The sequence below is a fragment of the Hemitrygon akajei genome, chromosome 6, assembly GCF_048418815.1.
Source record: "Hemitrygon akajei chromosome 6, sHemAka1.3, whole genome shotgun sequence".
Classification (NCBI taxonomy): Eukaryota; Metazoa; Chordata; class Chondrichthyes; order Myliobatiformes; family Dasyatidae; genus Hemitrygon; species Hemitrygon akajei.
Genome location: NC_133129.1, coordinates 176,731,153 through 176,748,706, shown reverse-complemented (window position 1 = coordinate 176,748,706; position 17,554 = coordinate 176,731,153). Strand labels below are relative to the sequence as shown.

The 17,554-nt window shown below is 43.0% G+C and overlaps 1 protein-coding gene across 4 annotated transcripts in view; it reads left to right on the top strand.

The window, feature by feature from the left end:
* Positions 1–17,554, top strand: part of LOC140729709 (carbohydrate sulfotransferase 1-like) — a 94,099-nt gene that overhangs the window by 10,206 nt on the left and 66,339 nt on the right. For 3 of the 4 annotated variants that reach the window (XM_073049808.1, XM_073049809.1, XM_073049810.1), the window contains exon 2: positions 6,445–7,754. In XM_073049808.1, the coding sequence (XP_072905909.1) occupies positions 6,465–7,754 (1,290 nt within the window). In that variant the 5' untranslated portion in view covers positions 6,445–6,464. Of the gene's footprint in view, positions 1–6,444; positions 11,759–17,554 lie in introns of those variants that run through there. The other variant, XM_073049811.1, reaches the window with a different exon arrangement.

Sequence of the window (17,554 nt, the reverse complement as noted above, 5' to 3'; positions counted from 1 at the left end):
TTTGTCAGGCACGATTTTCCTTGACGGAAGCCATGCTGACTTTGACTTACTTTATCATTAGTCTCATCCTAAATAATAAACTCCAACACTTTCCTGACCACTGAGATTAGGCTAACTGGCCTATAATTTCCTTTCTTTTACCTTCTTCCCTTCTTAGAGTGGAGTGACATTTGCAATCTTCCAGTCCTCTAGGACCATGCCAGAATCAAGTGATTCTTGAAAGATCACAACCAATGCATCTGTTATCTCTTCAGCAACCTCTCTCAGGACTCTGGGATGTGGTCCATCTGGTCCAGGTGACTGATCCACTTTAAGACCTTTGAGATTACCTAGCATGTTTTCCTTTGTAATAGCAATAGCACTCACTCCTGCTCCCTGACACTCACGGACTTCTGGCACACTACCAATGCCTTCTACAATGAAGACAAAAGCAAAATACCCATTAAGTTCATCTGCCACCATTATTACCGCACCAGCATAATTTTCCAGTGGTCCAATATCAACTCTCACATTCCTTTTACTCTTTATGTAATTGAAAAAAACTTTTGGTATCCTGCTTTAGATTATCAGGTAGTCTGCCTGCATTTTTCATCTTTTCCCCTTCTAGCTTTTTTAGTTTCCTTTTGTTGAATTTTAAAAGCTTTCCAATTATCCAGCTTCCCATTCACTTTTGTTACCATATGCCCCTTCCTTGGGTTTTTATGCAGACTTATCTTTCTTTGTCAGCCATGGTTGCCTACCCATGGTTGCCTACCCACGGTTGCCTACCCATGGTTGCCTACCCATGCCATTTCAGAACTTCTTCCTCTGTGGGACTTATCTATCATGCACCTTGTGAACTATTCCCAGAAACTTCAGCCCTCTCTGCTCTGTCATCACCCCTGCCAGTATCCTCCTCCAATCCACTTGGGCGAGCTCCTCTTTCACGCCTCTGTAATTCCCTTTATTCCATTGCAATACTGATACATGTGAGTTATGCTTCACCCTCTCAAATTGCAGTATGAATTCAATCATACTATAATCACTACCTCCTTAGGGTTCCTTTATGTTAAGCTCCCTAATAAGATTCAACATTCTCTGACCCTACGTCACCTCTTACTAAAGATGTAATTCCATCTCTTACCAACAGAGCCACAACACTCCCTATGCCTTCCGGCCTGTCCCAATATACCCAATGGCTTGGCCTCCACAGCTGTCTGTGGCAGTGAATTCCACGGATTCACCACTCCCTGTCTAAAGAAATTCCTCCTCATCTCCATTCAAATGTAATAAATGTGATAGAGTCAAGAGAGCAGTACTGCACAGATACAGGCCCCTCGGCCCAACAAGTCCATACTGACCATGTCCACCTAGCTGACCAGATCATGCATTTGGCCCATATTCCTCCAGGCTGCCACCCTTCCACATGCCTGGCCAAGTACTCCTTTGATTCTGTTGTACCTGCCTCAATCACTTCCTCTGGCAGCTCATTCCACATATTCACCACTGTCTGCTTGAAAGTTGCCCTTCGGGATCTTTTTAAATTGCTCCCCTCGCACCTTGAATAGCAAAAGCTCTGAAGGATGAGGGGATGTAGCACTCCCTCATTATCAGCCTGAATTTCTGTGCAGAAGCATGATTTGAACCCTCAGGTTTTTAGAGGTAAGAGTTTCACCAACTGAGTCCCCACTCATTCAACCAGAGACAACCACAATCTGGATGTATATTAATGTTCTTCCTTTGTTATCAGGTCTAAATCAGGCAACTCCTCTGCAGAGTTGACTCAGCCGCTCTGTTGCAATTTTAAAACACTTTAAGGGCAACGAGAAGTGGTCAATAAACACTACCCTGTCCCTTAATGGCAGTATCCTAAGAATTACTTTCTGTAATAAAATCTGAAAATGTGAGGGGTAACCTGATCATCCATTCAGAACAAAGAGGTTAAAGACCAAGTCATCGTGTAAACAATGAGCCAGAGCTGGGCATGATCAAATGGTTCAACATTTACTACATCCTCTGGGGTCCAGGAAATCTCCCAAATTTACAAAAATTAGCCAGTTGTAACCATCCATGTGAAAATGGTAGTGTGTTCCCAAGATTCATCAGAATTTGTGCATACATTGAACAGCAGTTAAGACTCTTAAGTCAGTGATCTCCTTTAATTCCATAACCCCTCCTCCCTTCTCTGCTTTTCCATTTTCCCTTCTGGCCCTGCTTTTAGCCCTTCTCTTCTCTTCACTTCACCTGACTATTACCCCTCTGGTGCCCCTCCTGCCCTTTCTCCCATGGTCCATTCTCCTCTCCTATCAGATTTCTCCTTCTTCAGCCCTTTACCTTTTCCACCTATCACCTCACAGCTTCTTACTTCATCCCCAATCCCCTCCCACCTATCTTCTCCATCACCTGGCTTAGCCTTTCATCTTCCAGCTTGTACTCCTTCCCCTCCCCCTTTTTTTCCAATCCTGATGAAGAATCGTGGCCCAAAACATCATCGATTTATTTTCTCTCCAGATGCTGCCTGAGCTATGGAGTTCCTCCAGCATTTTGTGTGTGATACTCTGGATTTCCAGCATCAGCAGAACCTCTTGTGTTTATGGCCAATATGTGGAGTAATACTGCGGTGCACTGTGAACTCGCACTGTTATTTCGCCAGCTAGATTTGGCCAGATGTACAGCCCAGATGTTGAAGTTAGCTGCCGGCCAACACTGCTTACCACCAACCTCAACAGAGATTTCCCACAGTGACGCTCCCACCAAGAACTTGTGCAAAACACTGAAAGAGTTTTTCACGGGAGAGCCTTCAGCACTGACAAGTGACATTAGCTGGGACAGTCAAAAATAGATTAGCTCATGAGATCATGAAAACTGACAGTACTCAAGATACACCTGAGATATCTCCTAGAGTTGAGAGGTGACTCATCCTCAGAAACTTCTAAATAATTTTAGAAAATTAGAATTTTTAAACAAAAATCTGAATTATATATCACTGTAGATATTTTGAATAAATTCTTGGAAATGTTTTTAATCTTTTAAATTTATGAAGTTGTCTGTGAGAACATAGAGCAGAGAACAGGCCATTCAGCCCACAATGTTATGCTGAACTGTCTAAACACAAAATCAAACAAAAAACAGCAAAAAAAGACCAAACACGTGCAAGACTCATTCAGAAGGTAAGGACGCATGGGATCCAAGGCAACCTTGCTTTGTGGATCCAGAATTGGCTTGCCCACAAAAGGCAAAGGGTGGTTGGGGATGGTTCATATACTGCATGGAGGTTGGTGACCAGTGGTGTTCTGCAGGGATCTGTTCTGGGACCCCCCCCCCCCCCCCGCCCCTTTGTGAATTTTTATAAATGACCTGGATGAAGAAGTAGAAGGGAGGGTTAGTAAGTTTGCTGATGACACGAAGATTGGGGGTGTTGTGGATAGTGTGGAGGGCTGTCAGGACATCGATAGGATGCAGATCTGGGCTGAGAAGTGGCAGATAAGTGTGAGGTGGTTCATTTGGGAAGGTCAAATTTGAAGGCAGAATATAATATTAATGGTAAGACTCTTGGCAGTGTGGAGGATCAGAGAGATCTTGGAGTCTGTGTGTATAGGACACTCAAAGCCGCTGTCCAGTTGACAGTGTTGTTAAGAAGGTGTGCGGTGTGTTGGCATTCATTAACCGTGGGATTGAGTTCAACAGCCCTGAGGTAATGTTACAGCTATATAAGACCTTGGTCAGACCCCACTTGGAGTACTGTGCTCAGTTCTGGTCACCTGACTACAGGAAGGATGTGAATAATATAGAGAGAGTACAGAGATTTACAAGGATGTTGCCTGGATTGGAGAGCATGCCTTATGAAAATAGGTTGAGTGAACTTGGCCTTTTCTCCTTGGAGTGACAGGATGAGAAGGTGTATAAGATGATGAGAGGCATTAATCATGTGGATGGCTTTTTCCCGGGTCTGAAATGGCTAACACGAGGGGGCATAGTTTTAAGGTGCTTGGAAATAGGTACCAAGGGGATGTCAGGGGTATGTTTTTCACCCAGTGAGTGGTGGGTGCGTGGGATGCACTGCCAGCGATGGTGGTGGAGGCGGATACAATAGTGTCTTTTAAGAGATTCTTAAATGGGAACATGGAGCTTAGAAAAATAAAGGGCTATGCACTCGGGAAATTCCTTGCAGTTTCTAGAGTAGGTTATATGGTCGGCACAACATTGTGGGCCGAAGGGCCCGTAATGTGCTGTAGATGTCTGTTCTGTGTTCTAATTCCTCCTACCTACATCATGTCCATATCCCTCCATCTTCCTTACATCCATATGCCTATCCAAACGTCTCTCAAACTCCTCCAATGTATGAGAGATTTTAAGAAATCTTTGTAAATAGTCAATCTATTTAAAATCAGCTGCTTGGGTCTCTCACAGCTATTCTTCCACTCAAACTTCTGTTGTCATGGGGAGACGAGTATGCCTCCTCCTAGCTGGTGTGCTCTTCAGTTTTTGTAAGCAATTAGTTCAATTGTATTTTTTTTTGTTGATCCCCATGTTAATCTCAACATCATTAGAACAGTGTAGAGGGGCACTGAACTGCTGACAGCAACTTGAGTAATTCTGTGGTAAACCACACGTGCAAGAAAATTCTAAAGTTGATGTCAGTTTTATGGAGTAATAATTGTGAACACTGATAGTCTCACTATCATTACCACTGCCAAATCCACGTTAACAACTTTGAACAGCTGACTGAAGACTGACAGTTGACTGAAGATTTATCCTCGTTATCAATCTAATACAAGCCGATTTCGTTCCACTGAGCAGAATTTGCAGGGAAATCTGACTTCTGAGGAGTAAATTTTCTTGGGTAAACTTGCTCAGTTGACCAACATACTGCAGTGCTTTGCTTTTTCTGTGGAAAAGTGTTTAAGTCAAACATCTCACAGCCAGGCTAATTATACTAAACAAACTAAGGGAATCAGAGGAATGGAGTAGGGTTGAGGTACAGGAGCTGTGATCTGACTGGATAGTGTACTTGACCATGCCTTCTCTGTGTTCAACAAAGGAGAGTTAATTTGAAGAGTAACAGCAGGTCTGGTAGTTCCTCTACAGAGGGATAAACAGACAACATTTCGGGCTGAGAACCTTCATCAGGACTCTCAGCTCAAAATGTCAACTCTTTATTCTATCCATTAATGCTGCCTGATCTGCTGAGTTCCTCCAGCATTTTGTGTGCACTTCTCTGGATATCCAGATTCTGCGGAATCCCTTGTCTTAATATATTGTTTCAATATATTTTATTTTGCCGTGTTGCTCATATGAGTTCATAGAATAGAATAGAGATGGTGTTACTGAAATATATAAAGTTATGAGGGTTTCTGGACAAGGTAGATAGTTTTCCTGGTGGGAAGAGTACAGAACCAGGGAGAGGGGTCTTTAGATAAAGAATCAGTTCCTCGTGAATGAGCCAAGAAGGAATTTAATCTCCTAGAGGCTTGTGGAAGTTTGGAACTTTCTGCCCTAGTTAGTTGTGACACTGAATGCAATGAAGTCAGGGTTGAACAGATTCCTGGACTATGGGGGAATCAAGAGTAGCAAGTCTGTAAAGAGAGGACATATCCTGAACTAAGAGCAGAACAATTTAAGAAGGATCTGAGGGGCAATAGTTTCCGGAAGATAGTGGGTATATCCAAATTAGCAGAGAAAGGTATAATTATGACTTTTAAAAGAAACTTAAGTAGGAACATAGATAGGAAAGGTTGGGGTGGGCTTGGGTCATACTGGGCAAGATGGACTGGCTCACATAGATAACTTGGTTGCCAAAGACAAATTGGGCCAAGGGTTCTGCTTCCATACTCCATGGCTCTATAACTCAGGGGTTGAATATATCTGTGCAGCTGAGCCGATGATCAGATCAGCCTTGATGTTAAGGAATGGTATTACAAGTTGAAAGGGCTGACTGACCTCTGATTCCTGCTTCTAATGGGTTCAAAGGTTACGGGGAACTGTGGATCTGAAGCCAACATTGGATTGGTCAGTCTGATGAAGGAACTCAGCACTAATGCAGGGTTCTGAAACTGAAATGTCATTACTTCCTTCCCCTCAAAGATGCTGCTCAACCCGCTGAATTCCTTCAGCAGGTTGCTTGCTTCTCCAGTTTCCAGTGCCTGCAGTCTCTCCTTTCTTCAGATTAATCAAGGTACCAATGAAACGTAACCATCACTTTAGCCACAGATGGTAGGCTAGCTGTAGGGGGCCCAAGCAATCTCTTCCTGCTTCTTTTTCTTATGAGTTTGGTCTAAATGTGGAGCTGAGGCCAAAATCAGATTAGTCGATGGTAACCATCGGATAAGCTGTGATGTCCACGGGTGGTAGAGCAGGCGCAAGTGGTCTCCTATTCCTCTGCTTCAACCCAACCCTCTAGAAGACTATTGGATGAGGGTCCTCGGTCCCATGTGTTGACTTGCTCTGGGTTTTATGTCGTTGCAGGGAGCAGCACTGGACACCGAATGAGGGGAGCCAAACCCACGGCTATGCAGTGCTCCTGGAAGGCGGTGCTGTTGCTGGTGGCCGCCTCGTTGGCCGTGCAGTACACTGCCATCCGGACCTTCATCGCCAAGCCTTTCGCCATCTGCCAGGTGGCCAAGCAGCGGGGCGGCTGTGAGCCGGGGACGGGCGCCTCCTGCCAGCCAAGGCTGGGGGAGGGGGAGGAGGAGGAGGAGGAGGAGGAGGACGGCGCGAGGAGCCGACCGGTCAGCCACATCCTGGTGCTGGCCACCACCCGCAGCGGCTCCTCCTTTATCGGGCAGCTGCTGAACCAGCACTCGGACATCTTCTACCTGTTCGAGCCGCTCTACCACGTGCAGACCAGCCTGATCAACACCAGCCTGCGGGTGCGGCCCCCCGCCAACGGCCGCCGCCTGCTTCTCGGCGCCTACCGCGACCTGCTGCGGGGCCTCTTTAGCTGCCGCCTGCACGACCTGGAGGCCTACATCCGGCCGACGCCCGAGCAGCACAGCACCCAGCGCCTGTTCCGCCGCGGCGCCAGCAAGGCGCTGTGCTCGCCGCCCGTGTGTGCCGCGTGGCCCTTGGGCGGGGAGAGGGCCGAGGCGGCTGCCGCCAGCGAACGCTGGGAGGAGGGCGAGTGCGTGCGCCGCTGCGGGGCCCTCAACCTGACGCTGGCATCGGGAGCCTGCCGCCGACGCCACCACGTCGCCATCAAGACGGTGCGCGTGCCCGAGGTGGGCGACGTGCGCGCGCTGCTGGAGGACCCGCGTCTCAACATGAAGGTGATCCAGCTGGTGCGCGACCCCCGCGCCATCCTGGCCTCGCGCATCGACACCTTCCCTGACAGCTTCCGCGCCTGGAAGGTGTGGCGGAACAGCGGCCGCAGGCCCTACAACCTGGACGCCTCGCATCTCAGCTCCACATGCGGCGACCTGCTCCGCTCGGCCGCCACCGGCCTGGCCCGGCCCCGCTGGCTGAAGGGCCGCTACATGCTGGTCCGCTACGAGGACCTGGCCAGGCGGCCCGAGGAGAAGGCGCAAGAGATCTACCGCTTCCTCGGCGCCTCACTCGATGCCAGCGTGAGGAGGTGGATCCTCAACAACACGAGGGGCGCCGGCGCCTCAGGCAACCACAAGTACGCCACAGTGAGGGACTCGGCCGCCACTGCCGAGGGCTGGAGGCTCAAGCTCACCTTCGACATGGTGGAGCTGGTGCAGGATATCTGCAACCTGACCCTGGTGCAGCTCGGCTACAGGGTGGTCAGCTCGGTCGAAGAGCTCCGAAACGTCTCCGTAAGTCTGGCTGAAGATAGGACCTTTTTGCCCTATTTGTAATCAGGAATAGTTTGTGCCATTTGGTGATATATTTTTGATATCTATTCTATATATAATATATAAATATATATGAACTGTTCTTACATTGTTGGGTAAGTTTCCCCGTTCGCACAGGCAGACAGACAGACACACACACACACACAAACAGGGTTGCCACTCAGGGTGCTAGCTATTTGGAATTTGCTGCCAGAGGAGGGAGTTCTGGCTGGTACGACAATGACATTTCGATGACGTTTTCCCAGATGTTGGGGAATCAAGGATTAGAAGGCATGGGTTTCGGGCGAAAGGGGAAAGATTTAAGAGGAACCCGAGGGACAATATTTTCACCCAGGAGATGTCCCATATATGGAATGAGCTGCTGGAGGAGGTGATTGAGCCAGGTATATGAAGGGCAGTTGAACAGGTACATGAAAATGAAATGTGTCGAGGGATGTGGGCCATATAGGACCAGCTTAGATAGACATCTTGGATCAGTAGGGACCAGGTGGTCTTAAGTGATTACTTCCGTGCTAGATGATTCTATTTGGATAGGTGTACAAATAGGAAAGGTTAGAGAGATATGGGCCAAATCTGGGCAATTGGGACTAGCTATTGTTGCCATTTTTGCCAGCATGGATGAGTTGTGCCAAAGGGCACGTTTCCTTTCTCCACCCTAACTCCTGTTGAAAGTATCTTTAGAGGCATTGATCACTTCTCATTACTATGGATCACCTCACCAAATGATTCATCTGCATTGTCCAATAATTCTTGATTGCAATCATTCACCCTATCCTTTCCCATCTGCAATATGTGTACTATGACTAACTAGATTCCGCCGTCAATATTCATTCCTTCATCACTGCTGGACGCGGTGCAGTGTGGACAACAACAGTGTGGCCTAGGTGCAGTTATCACACTGGCCTTTATTCCATTCGGTATTACTCCATGCCTACTTTCACAGCGTCTCCCAAACCCACAATCTATAGGATCCCTGCAGAAGAACAAAAGATGCACCGGGATACCACCAACTACGTGTTTCCCTCCAGGCTGTCCTTCCTGTGTGGTGCACATGATCCTAAACTGGGAATATATCATTATCACCGACTCTCAGTCATAAAACTTCCTCCCCTAGAGCACTGCAGGACTGGTGTTCATTCCATCAATTAGGAATTTGCATTATTTTTGTTAGTGATGATAACATTATGTAAATCAATAAATAAGTGGTAATGTTTGCAAAGAATTGGGGACAAGAAATATTTCAGTCTTGCTTTGATTTTCTCCATGACTTGCCTGCAGCTATATTCTGAAGATTAATCCATGCAGACTCCAAAATGATCAGTACAGTTGGCAACCCTAACGTGCACACAAACTTTAAAATAATTCCTGCTGATAGAAGTAAGTTGTGGAGTCACAGGAGATTTCCAGAGAGTTTCTTGGACATGGTGAAAGTTCCAACAATTTTACAAAATATCCCGACTTTTTAATGTGGGTGAATGTGTTTATTAAAAATGTGAAATATTTGAATATTTTTAAATGCATTGTATCTTTCTAAAATGTCAAATGTTCTTGAAGAAATCAACATTGAAGTATTTTAATACACCAGGAAGTTTCTCGGATTTCTAACCCCCAACCCCTGCAATGCTCTCTAGGTTTTGGTCAATTATTTTGTACATTGTATTAGAGTTCGTGCCAAACAAATAGTTCAAGTAATTGTGCCTGGGGACTCTGTGCTGAAGAACCAACCAGTCATTTTAAATAATGTTGAGGGGAAACCTCAGATTTGGCCAGTGTTGTCAAGTATGTTAGCACACAACATGCTGGAGGAGCTCAGCAGGTCAGGCAACATCTGTGGAGAGGAATAAACAGTCATTGTTTCATGCCAAGTCTCTTCATCAGGGTGAAGTGTCTCAGCCCAAACATGGACTGTTTATTTCTCTCCATAGATGCTGCCTGACCTGCTGAGTTTCTCCAACATGTCTGTGTGTGTGTTATTCTGGATTTCCGGCATCTGCAGAATCTTTTTTTTTTGAGTTTCTGTCAAGTATGTTATCCATTTGCCACATGTGGCTGATTGACTATCCAGACATGTGGAATGTTGTATTAGATTAGTCAATAACAAGTGAGCAACTGACACCATTAGTGCATGCCATCTCAGTGTTCCTTTGCATGGCGTATGCATGCATATATTGATAATTTTTCTGTGCCTTGTTGTTAAAAGTAAGTAAGATACTTTCACAAAGTGTGCAAGTGCAACTTGATCATTGTGAATGCTTCACAGTCATCACTGACAGGAGCTGGAGATTTTTCAGTTATCTGTGAGTTGCATAGACCTCTGTGTGTGCGTGTGTGTATGTACATGGTGTGTATGTGGTGTGTATTTATGTATATGACTCTAAAGACAATTAGTTCATGTATTGGAGACACAAGTGACTGACTGCGGTTGCTGGAACCAGTCCAGATGAAGGTACTTGACCCAAAAGATCAAGTGTCAATTTGCCTGACCTGCTGAGTTTCTCAAGCATTTTGCTTGTTGCTAGCATAGGTATTATCCTTGTGGCCGCCATCCGTTTCTACTTGACAACACTGGACAAGGGCAAGCCAAGGTCTTTGTGATCTCATGTCACAAATGGCCAGTTGATTCGAGTTTGAAAGTTTTCAAAGCACTGTGTTCCAATTTTGTTGCAACTCTCCACACACCTCCTGGAGAAATTTCCCTGAGCTTCTGAAAAATGGTGTCCGATCTACAAAGGAATGAGACGGCGTGTGTTTTTAATTGGTGAAAAGCCACAGAAATAATGTTCCAATAACGGAACACCTACTGATATTTATACTGAAAATGGATGACTGGAAGGTATGTTTGGATGGCAGAGATGGACTAGAATATCCTGTGGTTTCTGAGTTGGAAAACCTGCGTGTAAAGTATTAAATATTTCTTTAAAAGCAGTTGCCTGAAGAAATTAAGTTGTGAACACCAGCTCTGAATAGACTGTGCTCTGCTTCCAAAATGTAGTACCTTCACCTTTGTATCAGAAGTTGAGTGTTCACGTTCCAGTCCATAGTGTGAGCGGAAAATCGGGGGAAAGCTCAGAGCAGCACAGACGGACTGTTGTCCTACGTAAGTGCTATCTTCCCAAGGCAAAATTAAACAGAGGATCAATATTTCAAACAGATAAAAAGTTCTTCCCAATAGTTATCAATACAAGTATGAGCCAATCATTTTCATGGAATTTCAGTGATCTTCCCCGGGGCAGGACAGTAGCGTAACTATTTACAGTCCCAGCAAAACCAGGTTCAATTTCTGCTGCTGTCTAGGAGGAGTTTGTACATTTTACTCGTGACTGCATTAGTTTGTTTTTCCGGGTGCTCCGGTTTACTCTCACATTCCAAAGGTGTAAAGGTTAGTAGGTTAATTGGTCACTTGGGATTAATTAGGCAGCGCGGGCCTGTTACCGTGCTGTATCTCTAAATAAATACAAAAATAAATAACAATGACTACATTTTTGAAGTATATCATTGGCTATGATGTATTTTGTGATACAACAGATGCTATATTAATGCAAGTTTCTATAATTCTATGTTTCTTGCGTTAGGAGCTGGAATTTGCTAGCCAGGGTGTTGGGAAGCTCGGCAGTAAAGAAAGTTAATCCATATTTCCTACTGCTCACCTCCAGAAATATAATTTAAACCTTATTGCATTGCCTATATGCTTTGGAGTATGACAATGTTCCTTGACACTAAAAGGGTTAAAATCTATCCAGCTGAAGAAAGCTGAGAAACTCGTCTTGAATGTATGTCACCCTATGTTGCTTTGGATTCCAGAGTAGGTTATTGTGAATGGAAAATCAATTCCAAAATAAAGTCTTGTGTACTCTGTATTTTACACATTCTGTATGTGTACATTTCTCATCGGTGTATTTACATGCTGGAAGTCATTCATATGACCAACTGGAACAAATACAAATTCCTCTGTGGAGCTAGTGTGATATTTTGTTCAATGCCAGTGCTTGTCTAGTCACTCTGCATACATCACCTTCTGAGACTTACTGTCTTCCCAAAGCTTACCCACAGCTTGCTCCAGTGTCCAATGCCATCCCGGTTCACAGTGTGGAGAAAATGGTGCTGGAGAGTGACTACCTTCCACGTTCCAATTAAAAGAGACAAAAATAAAGTTTCACATGGAATTGTTGATTGCCAGACTCTCAAAAGTAATCAAATGCATTTAAAATTCTATTTTGCTTGCTAGAACTTCATAGACCTAAACCTTTAGCAATAAAACTAACTGTCGTAGGAAGTCAGTGGGTCTAACTGCATCTCTGGAAGCAGATGGATGGTTGATGTTTCAGTTCGAGACCATATATCAGGGCATCACTTGACCAAGATCTTTTAACAAGTTCAGTCTCCACAGATACTGCCTGGCCTGCAGTGTATTCTCAGCTTTTTCTGTTTTTATTTCTGATTTTAATTCATCTGCTTGATATTACACATGAAGAAAGGGTTATTGAACTATAGTGAACTGGACCAATGACTGAAGAAAGACAATAAGTTTTGAAGTTCTCCCTAGACTTTGGGGAAAAAAAGCTAGCCTTTAAGATGAGATTTCACAACTTAAACTTAAATTGTTCTTGTCATGTTTTTCTGTGGAAAATGGATCATGGTCAATGAATAATGAAACAAATTTACTGATTATAATCTAGGTGGGAGGAATGCACATAATCTTCAAAGAATAAATAGTTCTTGCTTTAGAAATCAGAAGACAAGTGACAGGAAAAAGTGAAAAGTTATTTTTGTATTTCAACTCACATAACTAAATCTTTTCACTAAATGACTAGAGGAGTTTGTTTCAAGGTTCTTTAAAACTGTTGAAAATTCAAAAATATACACAAATAGGTCAGGGAGCATTTTGATCTTGACAAAGGATATAGTGCTTTTCTGACATATATGACAAAAAAACTCTTCTTGGACAAAGCTGGGTACAAGTATCAATGATTTTATTGATTTTGATCTTGTTTGTGTTTTTTGGATGGATCATAGGTCTTAAAATTATCTCTCTTTTTCACTACTGTTTGCACTGCCTCACTTGTTAGTGGTTTAGGCTTACAGATATGTTCCAAGTATAATGTTAATACCAGTATTGACATGGTTTGATATGAAGATATGCACATGGGATTTAGTGCTGCTATTGTTTGGTTTCGGTTCAGTTTATTGCACAAGTCCGTGTACGTACAGGTCTACTAAAAAACTTACCTGCAGTAGCATCACAGGTACATAGCATCGGATAAGCAACATTCACCAGAAAAATATTCCAATCACAGCCCAAAATTTATTTAAACTGTATTCAAAGTAGACAGTCTGAAAATACTCGGCAGTTCAGGTAGCATCTGAGGAGAAGGAGGCAGAACTGACATTTCATGTTGATGAACTTTAAGAACTGATTGAAAGGTCAGTAATTTGAAACATTACCTTCTTTCCTGCCAGAGTCACTGAGCACTTTCCAACACTTACTGTACGCAGTTCAGCTTTCTGGCATCTGGAGTGTTTTATCTTTGTAACAACTCACAAATTCAGTAAAACTTGTGACTTATGAAGCTGCTTTCCTCTGCAGGCTGTATTTACTGTTCCAAATATAATAAAATGAAAATATGTAAAATAATATGCAAGTGTATAAAAGGAGATGAAAATAAACCAGTGTAGATTTACTGAATAATATGAACACCGAAACCATGGATCATTAAGTACTGCGATTAGTGCGCTATTGGTTAAATGTAAGACTGAAATTAGAATGTGGTATAAATGAGCATTAAATTGCCCCAATTTAAACAAAGCAAAAGGTTAAAATAAAAAAGGATTGAGAATAAGCTGGAAGGAATCAACAGGCAACTATGATCAGTGAGTGGAACAAATCATCTTCTGCTCAGTAGGTGTAATGAAAACATCATGCATGTGGTTGAAGGTCTACCGAATGCTTCAAAATACTTATATTTAGATAGATAGATAGATAGATAGATACTTTATTCATCCCCATGGGGAAATTCAACATTTTTTCCAATGTACCATACACTTATTGTAGCAAAACTAATTACATACAATACTTAACTCAGTAAAAATATGATATGCATCTAAAATCGCCCTCTCAAAAAGCATTAATAATAGCTTTTAAAAAGTTCTTAAGTAGTTTACTTAAATACATTGAGCCCTAACCCCAGCACTTTAACATATCTTACTCCTGGCGGTTGAATTGTAAAGCCGAATGGCATTGGGGAGTATTAATCTCTTCATCCTGTCTGAGGAGCATTGCATCGATAGCAACCTGTCGCTGAAACTGCTTCTCTGTCTCTGGATGGTGCTATGTAGAGGATGTTCAGGGTTTTCCATAATTGACCGTAGCCTACTCAGCACCCTTCGCTCTGCTACTGATGTTATACTCTCCAGTACTTTGCCCACAACAGAGCCCGCCCTCCTTACCAGCTTATTAAGACGTGAGGCGTCCCTCTTCTTAATGCTACCTCCCCAACACGCCACCACAAAGAAGAGGGCGCTCTCCACAACTGACCTATAGAACATCTTCAGCATCTCACTACAAACATTGAATGACGCCAACCTTCTAAGGAAGTACAGTCGACTCTGTGCCTTCCTGCACAAGGCATCTGTGTTGGCAGTCCAGTCTAGCTTCTCGTCTAACTGTACTCCCAGATACTTGTAGGTACGAGTTGAGAATGCAGTAGTTCCTTAAACTGACCAAATAATCCTCCTGAAGTGGCAATTAATTTGACAAACTTTGAAATATAAGGTATTTTATCTTCCATGTTGTTCACAGACAAGACCCATTACTTAATGAAAGGAACTTAAATGTCTTATTGCTGAGCAATTCATAATCTATTTTTCTTTCATTTAGAAAAGTGCTTGCTAAGTTCTGTTAGTATCATAACTGCCTTGTTTTGTCAATGAATTATTGATACTTATCCTTCTAGATGGGAAAATATAATTTGCGTTAACCAGAGGCCAGCAGTAAACTTTGGTATGTGCCATTGCAAAATATTTTAAAAAATAAACCTGATATCTTTAGGCTGTGATTTGCTGCTCAGTCTGTTATCTACAATATAGATTTGCAGTTGGCATGGTTTTGTACTGCTTGGCTGCAAAACCAACTGCAGTGACAAGATGGAACCTGGACGCACGCAGACAGAGAAAATCTGCTCTTGGCTGGTAAGCATGGAATTTTATTTTATTGTTGTAGCATGTGTTGGAACTGTAGATTTCTCCAAACATTTTAATCAATTCTGCATAAGCCTATGAAGTCGAACAGATCTCGAAGCAGATTTTCACCAGCTATGACAGAACAGTGCAATTATATTTCTTGCTGTCTCTGAAACAGTGTGATATCACCTCCAAAGGAGATGCCGTTCACTCCAGACTCCGGTTACACTGTCATTTCTGGCTAAGCTACAAAACCTGCCAAGGAAAACAAAATTTGCTTTGCAAATTGTACAATACTCCCAACATTCGTGGTTTCATTTTGACTCATTATCTAATAAACACCACAGCATTAGCTTGTAATTGCCTCTACTACAGCTGGAGTGCATTCCCATTTGAGTGGAATGGGTTTGAGCCTTTCTCAGGTGGGACGCACTCTGATGTTAACTTTATAGTGTAGCCATTCTGCCCATCTGTACATCCTTACAAACTTTCACCTCCTAATGTAGAAGGTTCAAGTCCCGATGCACAGACCTGAGTGGCAGACTACATTGATTCTGCATTGCAGTAATTTTGGAGGCATTACATATAACACTACTACAGTACAGGCCATTCAGCCCACAATGTTGTGCTGACCTTTTAATCTACTCTGCAATCAATTTAGCCCTTCTCTCCTACATAGCCCTCCATTTTTCTATTATCCATCTGCTTATTTTAAGTGTTCCTATCTGTTGCTTACAGGGCATTCCACTCATTCACCACTCTGTGTAAAACAAAAATCTTGCGTCTGAGAACTCCCCAGTACTATCATCCAGTCACCTTAAAATTATGCCTCCTGGTATCAGCCATTAACACCCTGGGAAAAAGCCTCTGGCTGTCCACTCAATCTAAGCCTATCATCTCTATCAAGTTGCCTCTCATCCTCCTTTGCTCTAAAGAGAAAGGTCCTGGCTTGTTCAATCTATCCCGATAAAACATGCTCTCTAGCCCTGGTACCATCCTTGTAAATCTCCTCTGCACCTTCTCTACATCTTCCCTATAATGAGGCAACAAGAACTGAATGCAAAATTCCATGTGTGTTCTAACCATGGCTCAATAGAGCTGCAGCATTACCCCACAGCTCTAGAACTCAGTCCCCCTTTTCGATAGCCAAATCTGATCTTTCACACTCCAGTTGAATATCGAATGAGCACAACTCATTCCAAGCAAAATAGAGTAGGAATATATGACAGAGAATTGGATAGCACTTTTTAAACAACATGGCTATTTCTTAACATGACTTACAAGATCAGGCATAGGTTTTGTCCTCTTCAAATAGTTCCATGAGATTTTATATTTATCCAAGACAACAGGCACACCTCATTCAAGGGCTAGTCCAGAAGAATTTTAACTCTGAAAGTATTGCTTTGGAGTGGCAATCTCGGCTTCTATCCTCAAGTTTCTGAACTGGTACGTACCTGTTATCTTGTGAATTCGGGGGTGAGTACACTAAGTGCAGAGATGCAGAAAGCATGCAGAATATGGTCAGGATTTCTGATCAGCATGCTTCTGTCGCCCGAGCAGTCCCACAACTAGTATTACCTCCCATGCCACTGTTGCCCAGTGATGCTCAGTTCTTTAAAATATATCTGCAGACTCTCTTCCGGACAGACCAAGCATGTAGGGGTTTTCCTGCTGGATCCAAATTAGCTGACAATAAACAGTCTGATTACCATTAATCAGTGTGCTTTTTGATTACAACACAAAAAGCCTGTATTAATATTTAAATATACAGTAGAGGGATCGTGGCCAATCAAAAATGATCACACAAAATGACAGGCAAAATACAATGATCCAGCTTCAAAGTAAATTTATTATCAAATTACGTATATGTCACCATATATTATCTGAGATACGTCTTCTTGTGGGCATTCACAGTAGAACCAAGAAGTACAATGGAATCAATGAAAAACTACACACAAACAAAATCAAATGATCAAAAAGAAAACAGAAAATGCTGGAGACAGTCAGTGGGTCAGGTAGCATCTGTGAAGACAGAAACAGTTAATGCTTCAGTGGGAAGCATTTCTTCAGGCCTGCCTCACACAGTGAGTACCAGAGCATCATGGCTAATAAGATATTCGATGTCTGTCACTTGTGCTGTACGATAGGACCACACACTGCACATTGCTTCTGAAGTTCAGTTCCATTAATTTTAATCAAGTCACACTTCAGAAAAGTAGAGTTCAGCCTGCAAAGTCAAAGTAAAATTTATTATCAAAGTTCCACATAGTACCTTGAGATTCAATAATTTTGGAGGCATTTAAAGAAAAATAAAGAAATACATTAGGATTTATGAAAAAAGCTATCCATAAAGAGTGGCAAGCAACAAGTGTGCAAACAAAGACAAATGGTGCAAATAAAAAGATACTGAGGACGTAAACAGTCTTTGAAGGTGAGTTTGTAGATTGTAGAAACAGTTCGGAGTTGAGGTGAGTAAAGTTATTCATTCTGGTTCAGGAGCCTAATGGTTGAAGGTTAATAACTGTTCCAGACTCTGGTGGTGTGGGACCTAAGGTAGCAGTGAAAAAAGAGCATGGCCTGGATGA